Source organism: Pipistrellus hanaki, assembly GCF_964339955.1.
Source record: "Pipistrellus hanaki genome assembly, chromosome: 11".
NCBI classification, from domain to species: Eukaryota; Metazoa; Chordata; class Mammalia; order Chiroptera; family Vespertilionidae; genus Pipistrellus; species Pipistrellus hanaki.
The window spans coordinates 16,704,930-16,724,485 of NC_140513.1; the positions used below are offsets into that span (position 1 = coordinate 16,704,930).

At 45.7% G+C, this 19,556-nt stretch overlaps 1 protein-coding gene across 6 annotated transcripts in view; it reads right to left on the reverse strand.

Annotated features, from left to right (window-relative positions):
• PALM2AKAP2 (PALM2 and AKAP2 fusion) overlaps window positions 1-19,556 on the reverse strand; it is a 345,927-nt gene that overhangs the window by 143,136 nt on the left and 183,235 nt on the right. For 3 of the 6 annotated variants that reach the window (XM_084899296.1, XM_084899292.1, XM_084899294.1), the window contains exons 7-8: window positions 17,498-17,599; window positions 6,659-7,354 (exon numbers count right to left, since the gene is read on the reverse strand). The exons of 1 other annotated variant lie outside the window; for it this stretch is intronic. In XM_084899296.1, coding sequence (XP_084755422.1) covers window positions 6,659-7,354; window positions 17,498-17,599 — 798 coding nt within the window. The remainder of the gene's footprint in view (window positions 1-6,658; window positions 7,355-17,497; window positions 17,600-19,556) is intronic. 2 more of the 6 variants (XM_084899295.1, XM_084899297.1) reach the window with 2 other exon arrangements.

Consider the following 19,556-nt stretch of genomic DNA (forward strand, 5'->3'; position numbering starts at 1 on the left):
CTAGCCAAGGCGGGGCCAGCCAGGGGGAGGGGCCATGGGTGGTTTGCCTGCCCCTGCTCTGGTCCAACTCTGGGTGGAACTCCTGGTTGAGGGGACAATTTGCATATTAGCCTTTTATTATATAGAATAGCTACCTCCTTCCAAAAAATTATTATATATTATTTTTAAAGATGGAGCCCAGTCATAGCTGATTTGACTCAGTGGACAGAGTGTTGGTCTGTGGACTGAAAGGTCCTGAGTTCGATTCCTGTCGAGGGCACATGCCCTGGTTGTGGGCTCGATCCCCAGTATGGGGCATATAGGAGGCAGTCAATATCTCATCACTAATGTTTCTATATCTCTCTCCTCGTCTCCCTTCCTCTCTGAAATCAACAAAAAATATATTTAAAGATGGAGCCCAGAGAGCTCTCAAGCCATTCAACAGTCTTTCTAATTACAGTTACAGAAAGTTTGGTCTTACAACCTCGGTCTGTTTGGAAAAACTGGACTTCGTGCAGTGGTGGTGCGAGGGCAGGGCACAGCCCTTGCTCACACCCCCAAGGAGCTCACTGGAAAGTTACTCTAATGGAATGGAGAAACAACTCAGTCAATCAAGGGTGTTTTCAAACTCAAGCTTCAGAATGCGTATAGAATTCACTATAAAAATACTTTTTCTTTAAAAAAATACATAACTGTAAAATATTCCATTTCTATAGCCACTCATTACTTCCACCCAATATCACGTGACTCATCTTAGACTATCATGAATGGGCACACCTATCAGTAATGACCCAGTCACACCATTTGAGTCCATCTCTCTTGCTTTTTTCAAAGCTATGCCAATTATGTTAAAAAATATGCTCCCAGACCGGGGGGTGGGGGGAGGGCACAGGTGCACCCCCTTCGCAGTGGGAAGGGCTGCAGGTCACATGGCCCCACCCCAGGAATGTCAGAATGTGATTTGGCAGGCCAAGATGAAAACACAGAACGTTTGGTAGGTAGATGGTCCAAGGCAATGCCCAAGCTATGCCCACTTTCTTCCCCCTGGGCCAGACCTGTAAGGCTCTGCCCCTAGGCTCCTGGGATGGATTTCGAAGCTCTGCAGAGGGCTGAGCAGGGATGGGAAGAGAATGTTGTGTTAATACAGCTTTGGAATACAACCTGCGTTTTTTGTTTTTTTTGTTTTTCTTTTCTTAAAAGGACAGAAAAGGAGAACATAAACAGCAATGCTAAGGCAAACTTTCAAATGGCACATCAGAACTCTTTTTCTTTTTTTGTCATTCATTTAGTTAACATCACAAGGCAGATACAATCTGTAAACATGTATACCGTACAGTACATTAACCATAGGAAAATAAGAAGAAAGCCACCCTGTAATTCTCTTCTTTCTGTATCTCTGTTCTCCCACACTAGGAGGACTGCCTGACGTCTACAGAGAACTGTGTAGTACCCGAGATAGATACTTTTCTTTTGCTAAGAATGCAGCGACTTGCAAAAAAGGAGCCCCAGGTGACTAGCAAGAGGCAGTAGGGGGAGAAGATGACCATTCACACCTCAACCTGTAGAAACTTAGAAAAGAGTCACAAAATATAAAAAAGTCATTCATTCCAGGAAACATTTTGGTTTCCTGCTTTGTAAAAGAGAGCATTGAAAAATTGTTGTTGTTGTTGTTTTTACAAAAGTTAAGGCTGTCCAGATCTTAGATGCAGAAAATCTGCGGTCCCCCAAAGTGTCATGTTATACTTTCACGTAGAAAGCAGCTTTTGGTTTTTCTTATGGTGTGTGTGTGTGTGTGTGTGTTTGTTTGTTTGTTTTTTTGCACTACAGTCTGACCTTCTGTTAGACTGGGATGGAGAGGGAAGCGGAGGCCGATGTAAGTCATATGAAGGTCAAGGGTGGGGGGCGAGGCTGGTCTAGGGTTCCCTGGTAAAATTGCCCTTTGAAACTTTCAGGATGTCATCTTTATTCTTTCCTTTTCTACATTTGAATAATAAGTATTCTGTTTTTGTTTTTTGTTAGATAGGAGATTTTATTATGGAGTTTGCCGAAGCTATGCAAGTACAGACACATCACTGCACTGTACCTCTCAGAAAAGACTAACTTTTCCTTCTTGATAAGAGAAGAAGGGAGCTATGCAATGAAGGTGTACTGGCCGCAGGACTCCAACACCCCATCTTGCTCATGATATTGAGCTGCTCTGTGATTTATGCTGTAAGTCCATGCACCTGCTGGTGGCATTAGCCCTCAGGACAGAGAGTCTCTCGGGTTCTATCCTAGTCAGTGGAGTTCCATGCACCTGGTGTAGTACATTGAGGAGCTTCTAAAAGTTTGCACAATTACAACGTTTCTGACACTTAGGTATCAGCTATGCGGTGAATCTGTGGTTTAAATAACAAATGCACGTGTTGCAAAATACAACATAAAGCTGCTCGCCTTGGGGTTTATTGTTAACAAAGCAACACGGAGGGAGATGAGAATATTTCCATAAGGAACGGGGCGGGGCCTCTGGTTAATTTAACTCCACAGGGAGGTCTAGTGACAAACAGAGGCAGCTGAACCTCTAGATTTAAGTAAAAACAAACAAAAAAGTCCTCTGGGCATACTTTGACTAAGTTCATCTGTGCTTTATTATTTTTTAATTGGATTTACTGGGGTGTCATTGGTTAATAAAATTACATAGGTTTCAGGTATGCAATTCCATAATATATCACCTGTATATTATATTATGTTCACCACCCAAAGTCAAGTTTCCTTCTTTTCGTCTATGCTTTAAATTGGCAGGAAAATGCTTTTAAAAAGGAAGCACTGTTTTGGTGGTTCAATTTTTGCCTCTATCACCATATCCCCTCCTCCTCTCTTGCTACCGGTTCGTTCACTGGAATGATATAAATAGTCATTGCCAAGGGTATTCTGTGGTCCCTCAGAATGGAATTCTGCAGAAGTGAAGAGAAATAGGCTGTTTCACACTTCGCCTCTATGTTTTGCTCCCGAGATATAGCTTCCCCCCTTTCTATAAAAACTTGACCCTATCCAAAATAAAATATTCTACTTGCATGCAGGAAAAACACAGTTATCACCAGGAAGATGGAATATATGAGGATTTGAAACAGATACATGTCTATCAACAGTTCAGAAAAAGCCAAATCAGATGAACGCTAGAATTTGCTTGAATTTCCTGAGAGTCTTTGAATAATTGTAGGTTGCTCAGGAGACTGAAGAAAACCACGTTTGGGGTTTGGCCAGAAGGGGACTAATTCCCTAGCCTCTCACCCTCTCTACTCCCAATATTGTGACATCACTGTACATTAGAGCCAACTAATGTTTGCTTATATAAGGAATTAATATACTGTTGAGTAAAAGAGGAATGGGTAAACAACAATTCCCTGTAGTTTGTTCTATTTCACATGACACAAACAAACAAACAAGTCAAGGATATGTGAAACAAGTCACCGAGATTTTTCAGGGTATGTAAGCTTAAACTTATCATTTTAACCATTAAAGGATCTTTAATTCGATGCCACTGAAAATCTATTTATAAACAAATGAAATACCCCTTCTCTTCCTCTTTCCATTTATGAGGGAATTAATTATATGATTTCTAAGAAAGTCCAACTAACCATTAGCTCAAAAAAAGACCATGGTTCTATGGCTTCATTACTGATGTTCTAATTAGTCTGATTATGTAGTTCAACGTTCGCTAATCTTTCGGACCTCATGGACCATCAGTGGTCTGCGGACCGCTGATGTAGTCAATCACAGAGAATGCCAATGACCGCAGGGGAGGCAGACTGTTCACACTCACAACTGGATATCTTCCTTAGGAAGGGTAGCTATTTGTTGCTGTAGGTGGGACTGTAGCTCTCATCCCACAGAAGTACCTGCTGAGCCTGAATCCCCCCTTAAAATAGGAAAAGGATCCAAAATATGCAATATATATATATATATATATATATATATATATATATATATGCCACGTTCAAACACTCCTGCATTCACTGTGGCCACAAATCATTTGAATAAAAGCAACACACCTTACTCTGAAAACCATTACATGATCAGCTGTACACTAAACATAGAGAGCACTCTAATTCATAGAGCCTGCTAATCCCTATAATAATAACAGGTGAATGAGAGTGCAGGTTATCATTAGTCTTTCAGTCTTCTGTACAGCGTTGTAGTGAGAGGTACAGATCAGTGTCTTCATGAGAAACTAGTTCATTTATGGAAGGAAGGGCAGGTCATTTCAGGGAATTCTCTGTCCAAGACGACTCAGATTCTGAGTATCAGCCAGCAAGCCCAAGGGTTCTAAGTTCCCCCATTCTACTCACTAACTGTGCTTTTAAAAATTCATATTGTAAAGAAATTGGGGGAAGGGAATAAATAAAAACTCACATCGAATAGTTTTAATTCCCAAGGGAATTAAAATAAAAAAAGATAAACAATGGTAAACTTTCAGCGTTTTCTTTCCTAAACAAATTGTTGAAATAATAGATTGTCCAACACTCTTTCATACAAGTGGGTTTATCTGGCATGTCATTTTATTTATCATTTAAATGATGCCTCAGTGACCATTTACTGAGGAGCAGGAAGCTGAGTGAGATTTATAGGCAGCAAAACCGGGTATTATTTCCAGATAACAGAACAGTTTTAGTCAATTTCAGCTGCTTGAGTGAAGCTGAGATTTAGAGATAATTCCCTCAGCTGCTCAAAACCAAGCCATGGATGAAATCTTCTCAGAAAGCAGAACTTAGCTCCTTTATTTTCTCCTTCTTCCACTTGTTTTGTTTACATATCAGTGATAAAATGACTCACTCTGTATAGTATTAGAGAACAAATTAATGTTGAACGATAAAAATATTATTCTCTATTTGATTAGAATGCATATAATTTCAAACCAAGAAATTAAAAATACGACTCGACTCAGCACTGAGAAAGCAAATAGTTAGGGCAAATTTGGTTACCGTATTTTTTTCTCCTCTACTTTTCACAGAAGTTAGGCTTGATGCAGTATGCCCAGTGCATGTGTTTTTGAAACTACATTCTATAGAACATGGATAATATTGTGAATGATTTGTAACAATGCTATTAACATTTGGGCAAATAACTTAAAGTTAAGATATATCTGTTACTAAAAATCAGTTAACATTTACACCTTTATTTTATTACTATATGATTATGTTATTAAATTGCTTCCCTTTGGTTTTACTAAATGTGTGGCTGTTTGCTTTGGGGGGGAGTGCCGACATTTTATTTAAGAAATTGTTCTTTGATGTTCTGGAATCCCCAGAAGTTTAGGAAACATGCTTTAAGAAGCTCGGCTATGTGCCACTCAACCAACCAGTGTGTGTGGGAGGAATTTAAGCACGTCATGTGCTTAAGACAGGTCTTTCTTAATCTTTTACTTTTTTTTTTTTTTTTTTTTTTACATTTTAAATTGTTTTTGAGGGGTGGCTACACCTACATGCTCACATTATGGGAAACATTCTCTTTCTTGTGGGAAAAGAGACCGGAAGTAAGGCTCTGGAATCAACTGGGCAGGTGAGATGGACAGGTATCGGTTACAGCACCATCCGCAGTGAAGTGGGACCATCCCAGCCCGCCACTGTGGGTCAGAAAGACTTGTTCTAGAAATACAGCCACTGCAGAGATACGCCTCAGAATGATCCCATCGTTGAAAAAGAGATGAACATGATCAGAAAAACATCCGTGGAAAAGAACGCAATATAAAAATGTACGTTGTTCCGAGAGAACAGAAGCAAGGCCAGTGCTCTCGCCCGCGCTGGGAGATCACTACCGATGCTGACAACAATGTCTGTTTCATGTCCTTAGAAAAAAAAAAAAAAAAAATGGTGCTTCTTATACAAAGCGTTCTCCAGGGAAGCCGTGAATGAGGGACAGCTGCTGGTGGGCGGGCTAGGGAAACCAGTCCCCACGTTCCAGCTGAGACAAGCCCTGGGTTCTTTGCTTTCACATCAGCTTCATATCAGGTGTAACAGGAGGAGAGCCAGAGATGCGCGGCTCTGTCATCTGGAAGCTTACGTAAGGCAGCAAAAAGCATCGCCCTCGATGGACAGAGTAAGCGAGGTCCACTTTTGGCTACACTAGAGACCGGCGAGAGCCAGCAGCGGTTTGCCACACAAAGTATAAAAGCACAGGTCCACAGCAAGGGAGGCCGGGGAGACCCCGGCGATGCGGCCCTGTGGCACAGGAGGGGAACACACCACAGAATGCACCCCGGGGCCACCGGGGCTGGTCCCAGTCGCGTGGATTAAGGCTACTATGGAACTCGCTTGCTGTGAAGAGTCCATCCCAACGGAGCAGGAAGGAACTGGTTCACTCTTGAAGACACAGGGAAAGGCTCAGAGGAAAAGCAAGTTCTTGGAAAGGAGGAAGCACACACATGCACGCTGTCTCTGAGGGCGAGGAAGCTGGAGAAAACACGAGAGGGTGGAAGAAAGAAGAGAGAGCAAAGCGATCCGACTGCAGGCGGGCAGGCGCTGGCTTCCAGGTCACAGTATTGCAGTGAGTGAGTGGTACAGTGAGGTCTGGGTAAGTGGTGGGGAGTCCCGTGGCCGCCCCGAAGAAAGCGGGGGGGGGGGGGGGGGGTTGTGAAGGGGGGGGGAAGAGAGAAGCGGTCACATGACAACACAGCACTGACAGCGCTTTTTCTTTTGGGTACCTGCGGCTGGCTCCGTGGCCAGGCTCTCTTCCTTCCCTTCCGGGGACGAGGGCTCTGTGGTGTCTGAGATGGGCCTCCCAGACACCAGCTCCGCCGCATTGCCGTCGATGGTGGACACGTCCGTCACGGTCTTCTCCCTCAGGGACTTCTCGTCGTCTTCGTCGATGAGGACCAGCTCGGCCTTGATGGTCTCGTCGTAGCCTAGCACCTTTTTGGTCTCCTCTTCGTCCTCAATGTTTTGGTAGCCCATGAAAATCATGGTGACGGGCTGATCCAAGTGCGCCTGCTGCCCTTCCGAGCCGGGGGCCCGGGCCTGTTGCCCCGGGTTCCCGGAGGGACGGTCTTTCCTAGACTTATGGACCATCTCTAACTTGGCCTCCTTGCAGAGCACGTGGTCCTTGGGGTGGCCGAGGCTCCCATCTGCACCCGCAGTCCTCTCAGACCCGTGCCCGCCTCTGAGGCTGGACTGCCCCGCCTTCTGAATGAGCTCTTCTACGTCCTTGGAGCTGAGTCTGTGCACTCCGTTTTCTACCACGGCGCCCGCCGAGCGCACCTCATACACTACTTTGGTACCATCCTCATAGACTTTGACTCCTCTCGGGTGGACCCCCTCTGGGCCAATGGTGGATGCAGAGAGAATCTTGGTCTCTCCTGTGTGTGTGTCTTTCTCCACATTAATTTCCATGGCGTACATAGCTTGAATGGAAAACAAGAGAAAGGAAGTGCATGTTACAACAAAAAAAGCCAGTGACTGGTTAATTGCCAAACAGACAAAAAAAAGAGAAAGGTGCTGGGCCCTGTCTAGTCTAACGGCCACGTTAGAGTGAGTGTTAGCGTGCATACGCGGTGCGGACAGAGGCGGTTGGTTACACGTGTGTTTAGCACAGCAGCTTAAGGCCCTGGGAGGACAGGGGTCCAGAGGCCCCATCTCTCCTTGGCGCTGACCCTTCTAAGGAGCATCTGCTTAGATCCAATGCCAAAAGTTCCAGTGAAGCTGGAGACATGCGAGTTCACCGTGACGGACAGCTCACCCTCAGCTTAGAGACAGCTTTAAAGGCCTTGGTTAAGATGTGCCCTAGTTCCAGAATCTCATATCTTTTTTAACCCTTTCATCAAGCGTTCCGCGGCTTCTTCTACATTTCTCCTTACGGTTAACGGAGAGTACGTAAAGGTTTTCGCAGGTGGGATGGATGTGGCTGTCCTCCTCTGTGCTACAAAGTAGGGTTATTTGCAAAGTTGAAAAGCTACCAAAGCAGTAAGACGATACGTATGTATAACTAGGTTTCTCACACAAGAGCTGGACAAAGTGCAAGATCGAGGCCGTGTCATCCCAGGCCACTGGAATCTGAGGACGAGGATCGCAGAAGGCACCTCTTTCTTCTTCCATCTGCCCACCGCCAAGTCCTCGTGATTCCACCCCACACCATCTTTCTCATCCGTCACCTTTTTCGGTTCCACGGCCACTACCCCCACGCCGAGACACGATTCCCTCTTCCCTGGGTTACTGCGTGAGCTTCCTCTCTGGTCTTCCTGCTCTGACCTCACCTTCTCCAACTCACCCCAAACCCACTGCGGCCAGTGTGGGGTTCCTACGGACAAGCTCTTTCTTGTCCTCCAGCCTCAGGTGACGCTCCATCCTTTCAAATCTGGTACCTCAGAGGCACACATTCTGAATGTGAGGAACCTGGGCCTTAGACCCACAGCGCCACCTCTCTCCACGCACCCTTTCCCTGAGTGACCTGTGGGTACATCAACCTCCCTGCAGCTTCAAAACTAAGCCCTTCTTCTTCCTTCCAAACTCCCCCAGAGTCTTTGTGACAAATAATACCAGTACCACCGAGTCTCCCAAGCTCGATATTGCTCCCCATTTGTTTGTCCTTTTCTTCCTAATTACCCAACAGCCAAACAATTGTTGAGAGTCACTAATTGCATTTCAGACCTGTCCCGGTGCACCTCCTCATCACTGCCGGATCACTCCTAGGCCGGACCCTCCTGTGCTCGCTGCACAATATCCTTGTTTCCATCTTATCTGCCACTTATGCTGGTCAAGGCCAGAGGGCCCAAGGTAGTTGAGGCTAGTTTTTGTTGCCCAGAGGAGTATGGGATTGTTTTAATATTATTAGAAGATAGTAAAAGGAAGGAAGGAAGGAATGAAAGAAGAAAGGAAGGAGGAAAAGAAGGAAGGAAGAAAGGAAGAAAGGAAGGAAGGAAGGAAAGAAAAAAGGAAAGAAGAAAGAAAGGAAGGAGGGAAGGAAGGAAAAAAAAGAAAGGAAGGAAAGAAGGAAAGGGAAAGGAAATAATATCAAAGACTACGTGATAGAGGTCTTATGTGCTCCACAAAGTCTGAAATATTTGCAATCTCGGTTTCTCAAACAAGAGCTAGAAAAAGCCTGCGGACCCCTGCTGGCTTATGCTCTATCCTCCCAGTTACCTTACCCATAAACCCTCTGTTGGTTCCTTTGTCTGTAGAGGATAAACACCACGCTTCTAAACTTGGCATAAAATTAATTCCCTTCAGAATTTATCTGCAAACCCCCTTTCTAGGCTTGACTTGCAGTCCCACCCACTCCACTCTAGCCTTAACAAGACTCCTCACCATTCCCACGACACGCTGCCTCCTTCCATCACCGCTGTCCCTCTGCCTGGACTGCCTTCATCCCGTCTCCACTGCCATCTCCGGGAGTCCTGACTCATGTCTCTGCTTATCATGCCTTGGAGTCCTTACCTCTTTCTGAAAAACTGCAAGTCCCCCAGCTGTGCTAAAAAGACCCCAAATATCTGTCCACTCGCATGCTCTACTGCTCCCTTTCCATCTAGCACAACCAAATAATGCCATTCCACACCTAAACGTTTCCTGCTTTTGGTAAGATTCCCTTCTCTTGATATGTTCTTCTTTTGAGTTTCTTCCTAATATGCATTCAAATGGGACTTGTCCATCCACGTGCTATCTTTGATCCTCCCATCTCTAAGGCATCCTTCTCTTCAGTTTCTTTGGACACATCTTCTAAACCTCTCTGAAGACACTTAACACTCTTTATTATACATCTAATCAGGAGTATAATTATTTATGGGAATGTCTGATTAGCTCCACAGATTTTTTAAGATCCTTGAAGTCTAGTTATTTCGCTTGACATCTCTCTATGATTGTCCCTCCCCACCAGCACCTATCTCAAAGACTTTGGTACAGAAGAAACCTGATATACATACCTGTGAAACAAATGCTACTAAATGAAAAGTCTAATTTGGTTGTCTTCATCTAGTCACAGAGACTTTGTATAATATGACACCAATGACAACGCACACACAGTAACTGATGTTTGAACTATTTTTAAAAAACCAGCCATGATATTGCTCCGTCTGCTTGTGTAATAAGATACAACCTACTCATGGCTGACACTTAACTAAAAAAGGCTCTGAAGCAAAATGCAATGCTTGATTTTCATTGTGTTCATTTTGAACATTTCACGGTTTGGCACAAAGATCTTGAGTTTCCTTAAGAGGCCAACCAATATTTGTCATGGACGTACATGGGCTCACACAATGACAGTGACATTTTCCACAAAAATGTGTCATAAAAAAAAAGAATAGGCATTTAAAATTTTCCATGGGCTCCAAAAAGTCAGTTCTTTAATTATCACACATTAAAAAGCACATTCTGGCATTAAAATATTATGTCCTATCACTATAAACACACTCACGGGATAGATTTATCAATAAGAAGGGCAATAATACAATAATTAGTTATAGGTACAATATTAATTATCTCCCAAACAGAGCAACATGCAAACAAAATGACACCTTTACCTGTAATCAATAGAGAGTCTGGAATAAAATATTTCTATTTTTATATCCACAGGACAGGATATAAATTATTAAGATGGCAATCTTTAGAGACAGCCCTTTCCCTTTTCCCACCAATGAATATGCTGTCACTGTTGGTCCATTTTTCCCTTCTCCACCCTAACTCTCAACCTCATTTTGTCTTTGCCTGTTCCTAGGATCAGAGCCTGGACAGAAAGGAGGGACGCTGAGATGTTCTTTGCTAGAAGGGATGAGTAGATCCACACACTAACCAGTTGAGAAAGAAGGAGCTCATGGAAGAGAGAGTCAAAGCTCTCTGGGACACAGAGAAGGAACTGTGCGTGGTGTTAGATGGTGCTTTGAAGACAGTGATAAGTAGAGTGAAGTGAGGAAAGGAAATCTGAGAAATATGTTTGGGTGGAAATATGCATTGGATTCTTTCTCATATCCTTCTGGGGGAAAACACACACACAAAAAACAACAGCTAAAGAACAGAGTTCCTATTGATTCATGTATTTATTTATTCATCATGGCTGTGGTTTTAAACTGTATTTTGTTAAGTGTGACATGGCTTTGGATCTGAACCCCATGTCACATAATTTCATTAGGATTACACATTACTATTTCTATTTACATGTTGTACACTGTTTTTCCAATATTTCTATATTATGCCATCAAATATGACAACACCACTTGTCATATTTGATGGCATATACATTCCTCCTACGTGCATCCTGCCAGTGAAAACATAAGGCTTCAAAGCCACAGACTTTCAGGTTTCTCCAGGGCTTGATCTCACACTGCTTGTCTGCGTTCCCTTTCTTTGACAGCAGGGGTACTTGAGTGAACACTGAGGAGCTCTGGCTTAACACAGGGGCAACACTGAGATGTCATGGATGCACATAAGAGAATCCTGTTAGACATTCAGAAAACCAACCACGCCGGAGGCATGAACGTTTGCCTTCCATGTGTTGCTTATGGAGAAGCATTTGCATTTTGCTCCTGTTCTCAGGCAATAATATAATCAAATATCCAAGGTAAACAAGGTGGATAAATGCAGGAGGAAAAGAAGACTTAGGTTTTGAATTCAGCATTTTGTTTCTCATGCATGCCCACAGCTTTATTTATTATTATTATTATTATTTAAAATATATTTTATTGATTTTTTACAGAGAGGAAGGGAGAAGGATAGAGAGTTAGAAACATCGATCAGCTGCCTCCTGCACACCCTCTACTAGGGATGTGCCCACAACCAAGGTACATGCCCTTGACTGGAATCGAACCCGGGACCTTTCAGTCTGCAAGCTGATGCTCTATCCACTGAGCCAAACCGGTTTCGGTTTTAAAAACTCTTCTGCCTTTACTGCTGCCCAGGAGCGAATCCCCAGGACCTCTCGCTGAATTGTGCCCTCATCTCCAACCACAAAGAAGGCTCCCCCCCCCCCCCCCGCCCCCGAGCTTCCCCACCCACAGGGACGCTGCTCTCTGTGTAGTGACGAGGGTCCTGTGCTCATCTCATTGAAAACAAGTGAGAAGGGGGTACTCCTCAGGGCGGAAGACTTTCTGGGGAGCCCCTAAAAGAAATTTTTTAAGAGCCCAGTGCACATAAAAGTCTTTGAAAAGCTGTCTGAAATGCCCTGGAGGAGGATCTGGACACAGAGCCAAAGGAAAGGGTACAGTGCGAGGGGAGTTTCAGCTGACTGAAGTCTGGAAGTATGTTCTTACCAGCCAATAATTTAGTTATTGATTTCCAAACGTGGCATACCGATGACAAAAGGGTTGGAGTGTATGAAACATTTTTGCATCCCTTCCAGTAACCCATGAGACAGGGAAGAAAAACATTCACTTTGTTCTCGAAGAATGAGAAGCCGAGTGGCTGGTTTCGGCAATGGGATGTGAAGGAATGGCTGAACTGGTGCTTTGGTTTGGGGCCTCCCGGCTTGGTTGTGACTAGGTTCTTACTCCCCCAGGCACACTCTGGTCAATGAAGAGAGCCACTCTGAAGAAGCAGGAACGCTGCAATGGGGGATGATCATCCCAGCCTCAGGATCCTGGCAACAGCCAGGTGTGGCTGTAGTGGGCGGCTCCTGGGGAAGACATCGGCCTAGAAACCAGGGCGAGGTTGGGGTGAGAAGCTCTCGGGGCCTGGCACACTGCAGCACCAAAAAGATGGGTCTGAGGAGCAGAGGATGCTTTGATTCCGCGTCAGCCTCACTCCCCTGGCTCTACGACTGTCTCATTCCCTGTGACTTTGAGCTTTAGCAAAAAGAGAGCCGCTGTAACCAGCCCAGGGGGCAGGAGACAGGACACCGGACACAGTGAGTGGACAGGGAACCAATGACATGATTCCATTTCAGAACCAAGCCAGGAGCCCACAAAACAAGACACTTTTGTAATGAGGGGAATTCAATCTTTGCCCAAGTCTTTGACTCAGGCTGGGATGGGATGACTGAAGTCTAGAAGTATGTTCTTACCAGACAATAATTTAGTTATCAATTTCCAAACATGGCATACTGATGACAAAAGGATTGGAGGGTATGAAACGTCTCTCAGCTCACTTCCTTTGACTCACTGTGCTCCGTGGGAGGAGGCACAGGCTGAGCAGCCACATGTAGAGTATAAAATGACGCCCCCACTGCCATTAGTCAGTAAGACGGGAGGTGTCGGGAGGAGGGAGAAACACAGCGGGTCTGAATTCCCATCCAGATGACACCCCATCTTTGGGTCTCATTTTCCCCATTTGCTCTGTTAAAGGGTATCCTGCGGTGATATTCTGTGGTGCCATGAACAGCATGTGCTCCTGTGCTGGTAACGTGGCCAGTACAATAGGAGGTAGTAGGCAGCCAGAGAGCATGCAGTGAGAGCATCCCAATAGGATACACATTCAGTAGCGGGTGTCACTTCCGGAATGTGGAAGAGAAGCAATGCACATGTGTGGCTTATTGAACGAACACACACATGTATGTGCAGCCTTGTCCCTTCAGGCATATGACTATGCCTATACACATATGGTCACGTCCCTTGAGGTGGGAGATATAAAACTGACTATTGTGATGTCAGTAACAATGAAAAACAAGGAAATGAACTCCAAATAGATTCTCCCTGTCATCCCAGAGGGTAATCTCTAACTTCATAAGCCAGTAATAAAACATTCCTTGGAATAATTGTTTTCCCAGGACACCTCAGTAGTACTGGCAAATACGTGATGTTGAAGGATAGCAAAAGCCTCTATCTCAAATCTGATTTTGCTTCCATTCCCCCCCACCCCCCTCAGGAAGGATGGTTTCCGGTCTGAAAAGTGCCAGAACGAGCGTCACTATGAGGGAAGTGAAGGCTGGAAGATAAGGAAGCACCAGGGACATAAATGCTCTCGGGGTTTTGGGCTTGGGCCCCGCTCCTCTACTCATGAGCTTGTCTCAAGGAACGTGAGGTGCTGGGGGCAGACCCTCGGAAGTTCTGATTTTCAAAAATGAGGAGGGAATTCCATAAAAGACATAGAAGTGAGTTTGACACCATGGGGGCTAAATGCTAAGAGCAGAGGCCACCACGCGCCAGTATGGGCCCACCAGGCAGAAGCCGTGCAGATGAATCCCGTTTTCTTCCTTGTTCCAGGGCTCTAGACAGACTGGGCAAATGCCAGAGACTCAGCACATCTGGATCCTCCTCCAGGCCCTGATATTCCCGTGGACAAGACAGGAGCATGGGCCTTGGGTGTCAGGACCGCTGCCAGGGCCTGTTCCTTGTTGAAGGATCACACCCCACAGGTGCCGGCTTGGGGTTTTCAGGAGTCAGGGGACCCAGGTCTGCTTGCAGGCCTTTGACTTCGGGTCTAACTCTGCAACGTTTTGGTCAGTGAGATGATTAAAAATAATGAAGGCTTGTTTTTCAGATTTGAGGTGAGAAGAAAAGTAAGGCTATGAGGTGCCATGATCACAAGCTATAAAGACGCTTTCAGAGGTTCCCCCCACCCTCCCTGCTTTTAAAACTGTGAAGCCCTTTATTCAAATGGAAATGAATACAGAAACACAATATGTAAACAAGAGCGAGCCTGGAGGAGCTGCTGTTTAAAATGGGAGAGAACAAAGGAGCCCTGATTACTAAATCTCCTACCTGCTCCCCTCCTGTCTTCCTCGGAGGCTCCGAGGTGGCCCTGTGAGCTCCCTGCATGTTTAAGGGACAATCTAACAGGAAGGAACTTAACCATCACATCTAATCTACAAAGGACAGAAAGGTGCATAGCTCATCCTTATTTTTGCCTTTGGAGATTAAGAAATAGAGACGTCTGAGGGTTCTTCTGCTGTGAGCCATTGTGGGAAGAGAGAGATTGCAGGTGCCACGAACAGTGAGCTCACAGGTAAGAAAAGGAGGCTGATCAGAGGCACATGCGCAGTGACTCTGAGGCTTTCCTCCAGAACCTGCAGCTGAAAGGCCGTGGTGCCAACTCCCAGGAAGCGATTCACGTGATCTGTGGCCTCAGGTCCTGCTCCATGGGGTGGGGGTGGGGGGGTCAGCCCCTCCTAGTGTGGGCAGGGCAGCTCAGAACACTTCAGGAGGTCCAGAGACAGTGCCGAGTGTTCAGAGGGGAAGGACAGGGGTGATGGACGGTGTCTCAAGGCAATCTCATCATCTAGGGACCAGCTGAGGAGACCTGGCCCCAGGGGATGTACAATGAGGATCTGGGACAGACAGGAAATGATAGTTATTTTCAAGTAGCTGAAGGGAAATCAGAACTAGATTCTGAGAGGCTCCTGGGGGCAGGATGAGAACCAATCCGAGGTGAGGGGTGGGGTGGGGAGAAGAGGGCAGACAAATGGAAGCCCCTTCAGAGGAAGGACTTCCCTCTAATCAGCACCAACTATGGGCAGAAGGGGCCACTGGAGGAGACTCAGCTCCAGCCACAGAGGTGAGTGGCCAGGGCTGGATGGCTTCCTGGCAGGGCTGCTACACCCTGACTTCCGTGTGTGATCAGGGATTGGAATAGACGCCTCCTTATTCTGAAGAGCGACGATTCTAAATATATTCTCATTATTCAGAACCCTAAACCTCCCGAACTGCAAATGACAAGATCGTTTGTCACAATGCTGAGTAATGACAAGTGACATTTACAAAAGTGTCCCTACTTTTGGGCAAGTCTCCACAAGGATATTCCTTAAAGCAAGATGGACGATGCATAGGAATATTCTATGACGACTATCATTAGCTGGCGTGCCATCATGCTCCGAGTCGTCACCACCAATGATAATGAACCTGGCCCTCTATTCCTAAGCCAGCCTGGACAAAGGAGTGCACCCAGCAACTGTGATTCCTCCTACCACTCCGCTCACGTGCATCCCCGTAACAGATGCATTTATGAAAACTAGTCCTTTAAGAAACCAAAGTAGTACGTGCAACCTTATTTTAAAAAATATTCAGATAATGTAATACTTTTAAAAAATGCATTTGCTATTTGGATCACTGTTTCTGAAGTACCTCCACATGTGAAGGATGCTAGGCTGTGATGGTAGGGGTATGCCTACACACACAGCTCTACAATCACACTAACAAGCCACCCTTGAATTTAATACTCTTTGACCACCAATACCGTGCAAACCCTCTTTCTGTCTCTTAGTTCTCATGCTCTGTCCCTACCCCCTCCACGGTCTGCTCCACCCGTTGGCTCCCACTGCGTGTCCTGTGAGGTGCGGGAACCTGTGATGAGGGGCCAGAGAGCCTTTTACCCACAACTATCAACACCCACGTCTCCAAGAACAAGCGGGAAGGCGTGTGGCTTCTGAACGGTTGTTCCCCGAGTTCATAAGCAAAAGTACATGCAAACTTACTTTTTAAAATATTCACCTTGGAGCCTGAGGCACAGCCAGTGATTCCCTTGTAGCACAGCTGCAGGTGCAAGTTCTGGTTTATCCATCCTAGAACTATCCAGGGAAACGTGGACCGGACCTGGGTTTGACCAGACACCCCTTCCGGTCCCACCCAACCCTAGAATTCTGTGCATCTGTATGTAAAGTAATATGCTAAGATGTTTACAGACTAAACCCAGTAGATATTTAAATGTAATCAGTGCATTGGACAAATAGGTCAATGCGTAGTTGCTGGCTCATTTTACCTTTGCATTGAAATAAGGAGGGATTATTTGCTTCATAAAATATTCAGGCCGGTCCGAATAAAAGAGTTCCTCTGGCTTAAAAGTCCATGATTGCTTTGTTTCATAGCAGATGCCATTATGTGATTTATTTTCAACATCAACGTACCTAGATTACGGGAAGCGTGACTTCTGACATCATATTTGAATTCACTCCCATTGTCACTAACTGTGCAACCTTGGCAAAGCACCGTTTCATTTGACCCCTGACACTCGGGGCATTTGTGCACAGAGCAAACAGATTGTCATTGTTCACGGCCTTTTGTTCTGATTGCTGAGGCACATTCACACTGAGCAGAGCAAGGTGTAGCTCTCTCTCTACGTATACTCACGGATGTATTCCTCCCCAAGATTCACAGTTGGAGAGACATTAGCCAGAAACATATGTCCCCTGAATTGCTCCTCTTCCTCCCAGCATATCACAGTAGCTAAGAAATAACTCCAGGAAGACTTGGGGTTATATGTTCACAAGACTCAAACAGCTCAATTCCCAAAGGATTTTGGCAACATATTCATACATTTTGAAAACTCTTTCCTCCCAGCTCCCATCACAGCTCATTTGATCGGGTCTATTTCAACACGGAAAATAAAAACCCCTGGCGGCAGAGTACAGATTAACTTTGAGAATAAGGACAGATATAAAAAACGCAAACTCGAGACAGACTCTTCTGAAGCAGGAGGGAAAACACTCTATAGCCTCCATATTCCCTCCTATTTGGTCCCTAGTTAGTCATAGGAACCCAGTGCCTACCCTGTGTGGCCACTAAGTCTAAGGCTGAGCTGAGGATGAGGTCCCTCTCTGTGAGAATACCTGGGAACCCCTCATTAGTAAAGTGCCGAGAAATGCAAGCCCCAGGGCCAGTCCTGGCATCAAAACCAAATCACTCCCCAGGACTTACCAGCTGGTCTGCTGGTCCCGTCCTGCCCAGGTGACGGTTCTGCTGTTCGTGAATAGAGGGTTGGCAGGTTGGGGAGCTGGGAGGAAATGCAATTTACTGCATCTGGTAGCAGAGAACAGGGAATACAATTAGGCACAGTGTTGGGAGGCCCAATAGGGGCACTGCCCTACATAACGGAGCTCCTAGGCAGGTGCTGGGTGAGAGGATAAGGGTGAACAAAGAGAAGCATTTGCCCAGTGGCTAGTATTCAGCGGAATAGCTGAGGCAGGAGGAATCCTGGCCAGAGTGCTCAAACCCAGAAATGTTCTACGTATTGAAAGAGTCATCGGAAAGCTCTAGATTCTAAGAATACAATGGTTCAGGGTGGGGGAAATGAGATGGGCCGGTGAGAGTCATTTATCAGCTTGCTGGGATTGACCCAATGTGGGCCATCACACTAGCAATATGCATTCAACAGAAATGAAAAGTAGATCTGGTGCTCGTTCCCTGAACTGGAAATACAGCTTGATGTGCCCGATTTATTCAGAGACCAGTTTTATGTGCATTTAAAAAAATTCTAGAATCTATCCCATGTTTTCAGTACTTCAGCTGGTGTTGTTGCTAGAAAATCCTAAATCCAAATAACAACCCCCAGTGAGCTCACCAATAGCTCAGTTGCAGGAAATGGTGCGAAAGAGGGAGACCAGCTCTGTTTGGGAAAAAAACGAAGCCTCTTCCGGGAGGTGAGACACCGGCGGGCATGAACCTCAGCAGGTGCCAAAGTGTCGGAGGAGAGGAGGAAGCCACTGGAGTGAGACAAGGAGAGGAACCTGTGTGTGCCCCAGAGAGAAGTGGGCAAGAGGAGTGGTGTGATTTCTTCCTGCGTCATAACCATATCCCAGACCCTGGGATGTCAGTCACTGATCCACAATTACATCTGCTCACTGCCCATGTCCACTGAACATCCACAATCACCTCAAACTCAACATGTCCAAAAGCAGACTCTTATCCTCACACGTCTGCTGCTTCCCCCATATCCTGCCCTGTGTCCCTGTTGGTTTTAGAAGGCTTCTTTTTTCTTGTTGTAATTTCATGGTGGAGAGGATTGCAAACAGACACTGCATGAGGAGTGGATTAGTTCAGTCCTATACAGGGTAGACCAACGATGCTCAACCCGTGTTCCACAGGAACTTTTCAATCATGCAATACCGAACTATTTAGACAGGCGCCGGACCTCTTTTCCCTTAGATTGCAAACTAAAAAATGACAACAATAGCCACCCAGTATGAATGAATCAAAATTATACCTATGTTTTTGTCAGACTGGCAAAAAATATAACATTTTTGGGTGTGTGGCAGAATTTTAGTAATTAGCGTGTGTTTGGCATGAGATGACTCGCGTGTGAGTCTGACAATCCCGTATGTATGGATATGGACCACTTGGTTCTTAGTGCAAAGAACACACTCCGTGAGTGAGGATGGAGCAGAGTTTCTCTAAGGGAATGAGTTTTTCCACATCAATCACACGGGGAGAAGGAACAGGAAATCAGGAGTATGCAGGCCTGAGAGTGGAGTGAGGCTTAGGTTATTGGCTCTCTTTGGGGCCTATGGATGCTGGAGCTTGGACCCTGGGCCAGGCAGACATGGTTGAAGACCATTTATTGCAAGGAAGGAAGTTGGGCCATTGAGATGACAGTGGGCTGGGAGATGGCCATGAAGCCACCGGGGGTACCCCATGAATATGGGCTTAGATTTGAGCCTAGCTGCTGGGGGTAGCCACTTGTCTGAGGTTGCATATTATTTTCTATATTGAGGTGCTCTGCTAGTATTCCTGAGCTTGGGTTGCAGACCTTATTCTCACTGTGGGGAGCTGTGGAAAGGGTCTGGGCCCCAGACCAGCACAAGGCAGGACCCAGGAGAGCAGCAGCTGGTCCTAACTAGGTAGGGTAGATTGCTAACCTGATCCATGGGAAGAATGGAGCAGCAACCTAGGGGGAGAGGGCCAATTCAGGGCACAAGAGATGACCAGAACAGATCTATAGAACTTGTGATTTCCAGAACTCTGTGGATTGGGATCTCAG